Here is a 7811-nt window from a genome sequence, read left to right as displayed (position 1 = left end):
CCAATAATTCATATTCCCACTAATAAGCTGGTCAAATTGACAGCTGTAACCACAAAATTTCATGCCCGTAAAGTCAACAACTGAGTTAATGAATTACATGTAGCAGACCACAGGCTACAACATATCTGATTCTGCAGCAATTATTGAGTTTAGAATAAATAATTACCATCTTCAAAACTAATCATTTCACTTGCTATAAGGGCAGTTAATTCTCCAACACTGAAACCTGCTACTGCAACACATCTTTCCATTGCCTGTATATAATTAGAGAGAAAATACATGCCAATATATTACTTGGGTTGTCAAGACAAAAATAATGTGATTATTGGGCCACATTTAAAAGTCTTTGTTTGCTGTCTTCCAGTGCTACTTATAACTAATTATTTCATATTTCTCATGGAGATAAATGAATAAAATATGAAAAGATATCTAATGTCATTTTATATCTGATTTGTTAATACTTTTGCAAATATTTGCAAAAAAAATCTAAATTTTAAATTACACAATTAAGCTTAATTCTGCTCTTCTACAACAATGACTAAAACTCTAAATTGCTGTTATTTTATTTGGGAGAGGTGGACCTCAGTCTGGGTAGGATGAGTGGTGGTGTAAAACGTATTTCCTTTCCGTAGGGTTTAGTTTCACTGGATTTTTTTATGTCTTTGAAGAATTTAAAATAGGGAGAGAGAGTGATATCTGATGAGGCTACGGATCTATGGTAATGTGGTTTAAAAGGATTCACCGAAAAAAGTTTCACTCCCAATCTCCAGACATCGATCTAAAAATTTCCTTCCGTAAATACTGAGTGCTAAGACAATCTACATTTCTGAAACTTTACTTAAAGTAATTTACATAAGCCTCTAAATGTTGAAATCTATTTGCATATGTTACGAGGAAAATACGCACACATTTAAAACAACAGAAAACTTATGACATATAAACGCACATGTATTGTTTTCCCGCCAAAATATAATACAGAGTACATCAGCAATAAATTCATTTTTCGTGCTAAGAGTTCAGGATTTTGCTTTTGGTTTAACCTCTGTAATTCATGTCTTGAAACATAAGATTTTGAACTATTTTCATATTAACCAACGATAAATTGATGAATTTTGCGCGGCGACATCGAATAAAAATGGCGGCATCCATTACGTTTTCAGTGGCAACGCCTATGAGTTTAATCGGGAGAGGTGTTATTGAATGAATAACACAGATTACCCATATAATTCTATTATTCTAAGGACCCATAATGGACAGGAAATATTAGTTCCCGCTTTAAATTCTCTTTTGATTTATATTGACCTGAAAAGAGACTGGAGTAGCCCTTCCGCAAACACAATATCCGTCATGAAACGCACATGCTTCTTTCCCACCAAAATTATAATAGCGTGTCCACAACGTAATTATTTTCACAAGCATGCGCAATCAACCTCATTTCAAATTTACCAAAAGGATCCTCTGATGTTAAACAAAAGGTTCTTACAGTTTTATATATATATTTTTTTGTGGTTCAATACGTTTTTTTTCTCTTTAGAACGGACAGCAATATGCAGCAGACGACTTTGTGCACGTGAATAGTTCTTTCTTGTTTATGACGCTTTCTATAAAAGATAGGTTCTTATTTGCAACATAATTATTGAAATTTATCAGCAAAAATAACATTTACATCTAGAAAAATATTATAATGGTTTGACGTAAGTATGGTATTTCGCGCTTTGAAAATTTCCTTAAGCACTCGTCGGCAACATGAACATAATTTTGTAAGCTTGTCAATGCAGCAATCAATTAATAGTCTATTAACTGTCATCTTATATATTTTTCACACCTTGTGATGCAAACACATAGACTAATGTAATTGTGGCCAGTGATAGAAATTCGGGGGTTAATTGAAAGTGATAGACGTACGGGTGTTAATTGGAAATGCTGCTCTGTCGCTGGGTTAATGTTCTGCAGTTGATCGGAACTTTAAATATACAAAAAAAAAATTATGCTCAGAGCTCATTGGGCTAATAAAATAATTCGGAGCGCAGTGTTTTCAGCGGGTCAGTTGGAAGACAGCAAACAAACCTAGAATTTTAATTATGGCCTTGGTATGTACTGCCCCAAAACACTGGCAGTAATCAAGAAACAGTGAAACTTGTATCAGGGTTCATACAGAATTCTATTACTTAATTTCCATGATCTTCAGTGATTTTCCATGATACGGTAATGTATCGCTTTTACATGACATTAAGGCAGATTATTGCATATAACTAAATATTAAATAGATTCACCACTAGTACTGGTCTCTATTTTGGTAACAGGCTGAAACAAGAGGACCATGATGGTCCTGAATCGCTCACCTATCCCGACATGACCCAGTGTTGAACTGAGTATGACATCTTTATTTCTATTATTTGACATAGTGACCTAGTTTTTGAGCACATGTGACCTAGATATCATCAAGATAAAAATTCTGACCAATTTTCATGAAGATCCATTGAAAAATATGGCCTCTAGAGAGGTCACAAGGTTTTTCTATTATTTGACCTAATGACCTAGTTTTTGAAGGCACGTGACCCACTTTTAAACTTGACCTAGATATCATCAAGGTGAACATTCTCACCAATTTTCATGAAGATCTCGTGAAAAATATGGCCTCTAGAGAGGTCACAAGGTTTTTCTATTTTTCGACCTCCTGACCTAGTTTTTGACCGCACATGACCCAGTTATGAACCTGACCTAGATATCATCAAGCTGAACATTCTCACCAATTTTCATGAAGATCCATTGAGAAATATGGCCTCTAGAGAGGTCACAAGGTTTTTCTATTTTTAGACCTACTGACCTAGTTTTTGACCCCACGTGACCCAGTTTCGAACTTGACCTAGATATCATCAAGGTGAACATTCTGACCAATATTCATGAAGATCTCATGAAAAATATGGCCTCTAGAGAGGTCACAAGGTTTTTCTATTTTTAGATCTACTGACCTAGTTTTTAACCCCACGTGACCCAGTTTCAAACTTGACCTAGATATCATCAAGGTGAACATTCTGACCAATTTTCATGAAGATCCATTGAAAAATATGGCCTCTAGAGAGGTCACAAGGTTTTTCTATTTTTAGACCTACTGACCTAGTTTTTGACCGCACGTGACCCAGTTTCAAACTTGACCTAGATATCATCAAGTTGAACAATCTGACCGTTTTTCATGAAGATCCATTGAGAAATATGGCCTCTAGAGAGGTCACAAGGTTTTTCTATTTTTAGACCTACTGACCTAGTTTTTGACCCCACATGACCCAGTTTCGAACCTGACCTAGATATCATCAAGGTGAACATTCTGACTAATATTCATGAAGATCTCATGAAAAATATGGCCTCTAGAGAGGTCACAAGGTTTTTCTATTTTTAGATCTACTGACCTAGTTTTTAACCCCACGTGACCCAGTTTCGAACTTGACCTAGATATCACCAAGATGAACATTCTGATTAATTTTCATGAAGATCCATTGAAAAATATGGCCTCTATAGAGGTCACAAGGTTTTTCTATTTTTAGACCTAATGACCTAGCTTTTGACCCCACGTGACCCAGTTTCGAACTTGTCCTAGATATCATCAAGGTGAACATTCTGACCAATATTCATGAAGATCTCATGAAAAATTTGGCCTCTAGAGAGGTCACAAGGTTTTTCTATTTTTAGACCTACTGACCTAGTTTTTGACCCCACGTGACCCAGTTTCGAACTTGACCTAGATATCATCAAGATGAACATTCTGACCAATTTTCATGAAGATCTTGTGAAATATATGGCCTCTAGAGACGTCACAAGGTTTTTCTATTTTTAGACCTACTGACCTAGTTTTTGATGGCACGTGACCCAGTTTCGAACTTGACCTAGATATCATCAAGATGAACATTCTGACCAACTTTCATAAAGATCCCACAAAAAATGTGACCTCTAGAGATGTCACAAGGAAAAGCTTACGCACGGAAGGACGGACGCACGGACGACGGACGCTGCGTGATCACAAAAGCTCACCTTGTCACTATGTGACAGGTGAGCTAAAAATAAGCTCAAATTGGCCGTCTTGTTATGTTCGTGCCTTTCATGTGTGACTTTATTGCTGGCTCGCCCATATTTGATAAATTTATGATAGAGTCACAAACAGTGCACAATGCTTTGTTGAGATTGGCCTTGAATGGTTTCAACCACGCTTTATAGCGAGCTTGAGGATCGAGCTTTAAGGTAACTCAAGTATACTTTCACACTTGGTGATGGATTTGAAAAGTTTCGTCGGAAGTTAAAATATAATTGTTAAAAAGCGCACCCTAGCGGACAGGTGCTCACAGGAAATACTTCTCTCCGCAGTGAATACAGAACTACATTTGATTGCTGAAAATTATTCATCACTCAAAAATAATGCAAGAAAGATTTCCAGTTGTTTGAAAAAATATTATTTTCATTTAAAAGATCAAGCATCACCAAGAAAATGGAAAAAATGTCATTAATAAGCATAAAGCCATGGGAGCGTGACAAATAGGTAATGATGTCACCGTGACACTGGCTTCCCATAAATTTTGCAACATATGATATTCGCTGTTACAGGTATGATGACACTAAATGTAGACTCTTTATTTTCAAGTGAATAGGTTCTCGCGAATTCTTTCGAGTAGTGAACTATATATAAATGATGCATATATTTTTAGCTAAACCTGATTTCTTTGAGCTCGCTTTGAGGCTTTGCCTTATTTCATATTAGTGTTCCTTCCGACACCATTCGTAATTAAATTTGCAGTTTCCTTTAGATTTACTCATATTTCACGCTTGTCGTGGGCGCTGCCATTACCGGAAATGTTGTCGTAGCAGGAGCCGGTGTTGAGGTAAAATACGCCACGTGAGTCGCAGGTTCGTACTCAAAACTATTCGTACTTAGCGAAAACGCAAGTTCAGACGTCTGTAATCAACAAACGACCTTCGATACTCAATCTTACTAAAAAAAATTCTCGTGAAATACATTGAGAGAATTTTTCAAGGCAATTTCTAGATTTTCCATGATCTGTTTGGGATTTCCATATTTCCATGATAAATTCTCTTTTTTTGAAATTCCATGATATTTCCATGATAGAGTGATTTTCCATGGTATTTCCAGGTCTGTGCAAGCCCTGTTGTATGCTTGCTATAAGCCTAAATTAATCTTCAAAGCAATGGAGACAACAGCCTGTCAAGTACAATATTATAATAGCCTTCCTTATCATTTTAGCCAAGCTAAATAACACACAGGTCTCTTCCTTCCAGTTTGTTTTAGTTTTGATTGTTAATCATGTGTTAATGGGTACATTTCCATAATAATTGAAATATGTATGTACAATAGCCTGATAGCCTGATAGCACTGTATATACTCAAATTTTAGAAAACTTAGCTTTAGAAGTATTATAATTTTCAAAAGTAGAATGAAACATGCAATTTTATAGTAAAAAAATAACCTTAGGATATTCTTCTTTTAATCTTTCAACAGCTGCAAGCGATGTAACAACAACTGCCGGTTGACAATATATTGTTTTATTTAACAACTCACTAGGTCCACCTATGCAAACACTTAGCAAGTCGTATCCCAGTATCTCACTGGCTTTGTTGTATAAATTCTCAACACCTGGATAGGCCAAAAGTTTCTTGCCCATGCCAACAAACTGGCTGCCTTGGCCAGGAAATAACAATATTGACGTCTGTTCAGGATCAATATCAGTAGGTCTATATGCATGTTTCTCTTGATTACGAAGATATTTCCTTTTCTCAATATCTGATGGGAAGTCTATTTCTATATTTTTATCAACAATGGAGTTTTGTATAGCCTGTTCAAGTTCAATATCGGAAGTTGTATGGCCTCCTGTTCTATATTCAAGGTCATCAATATCAAGACCTTTATTTTTTAGCCGCTTTTTAATTCTTTGCGGAACATATCGACCTTCAGCTGGTAAATTAGTTGAACTACCTTCGCCGTCATCATTTGTATTTCGACTGCAAAATAAGCGCCTGTGAAACGAGCATACTGACAGGCAGTAAGATGTACATCTTTTTAAAGTACAAGTATTTAAAGTATGAAATATATTTGATCTTATCATGTTTCGTTTTGATTTTCCGAGGAAAAAATGCTCAATTTGGCAAAAAAAAAAAAAATTCTCGTGTTGATGTATCAAAAAGTAGTCGCAACTTGTTTTTCTTTACGAAGTAATGAGCGTCTACAATTCGTGATCTTAGTCGTAAAGTGTAAGATTTGATTGGAATTCGACAAGCTCTGTCCCTCTGTCGTGTGGAAAATCTTTTTTATTTTAGGATATGTTAAACTATCGATATTTTCATATATTCCAAAGCTCAGAATATTGGGTGGATGGATTTTAGCAAGGAATTAGTTATCGTCCACATACCATGATAATCTTACATATATCGTAGTCGGTTCAAAAGCTCACATGAGCTTATGTTGTACTTGTTTGCTATCTTACCGACTTTAAATAAATATTATCTTATCTTATATATGGTCAAAAAAATAACCTATTTTCCAATGGTTGGTTTATTTGTTACCTGGTTACAGTGGCTACATAGGTTACAGCAATTTAGAATCATAATCAAACTTAATGTTTAATCCTGTTTTCAAGTAAGTATATATAATAGTTATAACAAGGTAAGGATGGGCCCAGTCCCACGACCACCTTGTAGAAAAACACCAGATGGTTCGCCTTCAGGCTATGATAGAAGGTTGAGCTCTTTCAGTATCTCGCTGATTTTACAGTGTCCTTTGTGTTAAGATGGATCGAGTTTCCAAATAATGTGGACCTTGCTAATGCAATGCAGGAAAAACTTCGGCAAGTTTTGGAACAGTGCTTAAGGTTTCTTTTGGGGAACACGAGGGTGGAGTTGGATTTCTTGGTAAGCTTCTTGTTAATATGAGTGCCACATATCAGGTCTTCTGATATGGTGACTCCAGGGTAAGGATTAATTGGAACCTTTTGAAGGACCTGTTTGTCAAGAAAACACAACGTTACTACTTTTTGGATTCCAGTAGTAACTTTTAGGGAAATACTTCCACAGTTTTTTTCGGTTCCATGTGACCTTCTTATAGATTTCATTAATAAAATATGTTTGCAGTTGGTGATAACGGTAGCATTGCTGAAAAAATGTGTTGATTTATTGGTAATATACTAATTATATTTATTTAAGCCGTTCACCAATTGAGTTATTACACGTTCCACATTAACACGTGGAAATTTATAGTCCGGAAGTTAATATAAGTCTCATACTATTATTTTTGTATAAAGTATTGCTATATATATATACAGTGGTATCTAAATTTGTAGCTTTGTTTAACTGGAGCTCCTAGGAATAAATAGTATTGTTTACTGCAAGCTTTATTCAACATAGCATATAGTCTTCAGACAAGTTCTTGTGCGACTGATTAGGTATCCAGTTACAGACCAAATGCGATAGTACATGAGACGTCAGCCCTGAACATTATATATCAGGTTAAAAAAAAATTCTGAATAAATCATTTTATGTCAGTTTTATCATAATTCTTTAAAATGAGGTAAGGATTTGTTCTCCAAAATGGGTCTAGCTATGTTTCGCAGCCCTTTTAAAGATTTCAGTTTTATATGGAATATATATTAGTAGGAAATACTATCTAGGGGTGTGTGACATGTAAGTAAATGCGGGCAAAAATTGAGATTTGTCAAGATATTTACATAAATGGACTAGTTTGGTTAGATTTTGATAGACAATGAGCATTTCGTTGTAATTTTGCTACAATAATTGATACAGAAACAACAACAAAA

General features: G+C 35.3%; 1 protein-coding gene across 1 annotated transcript; it reads right to left on the bottom strand.

The window, feature by feature from the left end:
• Window positions 1-134: 134 nt before the first annotated feature.
• On the bottom strand, window positions 135-6222 carry LOC128554270 (probable malonyl-CoA-acyl carrier protein transacylase, mitochondrial). The gene is made up of 2 exons (XM_053535527.1): window positions 5472-6222; window positions 135-254 (listed from the first exon to the last, which is right to left on the bottom strand). Exons 1-2 carry the CDS (start codon window positions 6105-6107, stop codon window positions 150-152), a joined length of 741 nt encoding a protein of 246 aa, XP_053391502.1. The 5' UTR covers window positions 6108-6222; the 3' UTR covers window positions 135-149.
• Between the last annotated feature and the right edge of the window lie 1589 nt (window positions 6223-7811).

The sequence above is a fragment of the Mercenaria mercenaria genome, unplaced genomic scaffold, assembly GCF_021730395.1.
Source record: "Mercenaria mercenaria strain notata unplaced genomic scaffold, MADL_Memer_1 contig_4893, whole genome shotgun sequence".
NCBI lineage: Eukaryota > Metazoa > Mollusca > Bivalvia > Venerida > Veneridae > Mercenaria > Mercenaria mercenaria.
Note: the sequence above shows the minus strand (reverse complement) of the source record. Positions and strands in the feature narration are given on the sequence as shown.

Excerpts from the sequence above, each read along its gene's own strand:
- LOC128554270 (XM_053535527.1), bottom strand. The coding sequence starts at position 6,107 with ATGATAAGATCAAATATATTTCATACTTTAAATACTTGTACTTTAAAA. Across the intron at positions 255-5,471 it reads TAAAAGAAGAATATCCTAAG|GCAATGGAAAGATGTGTTGC; the intron begins GTTATTTTTTTA and ends AATTATATACAG.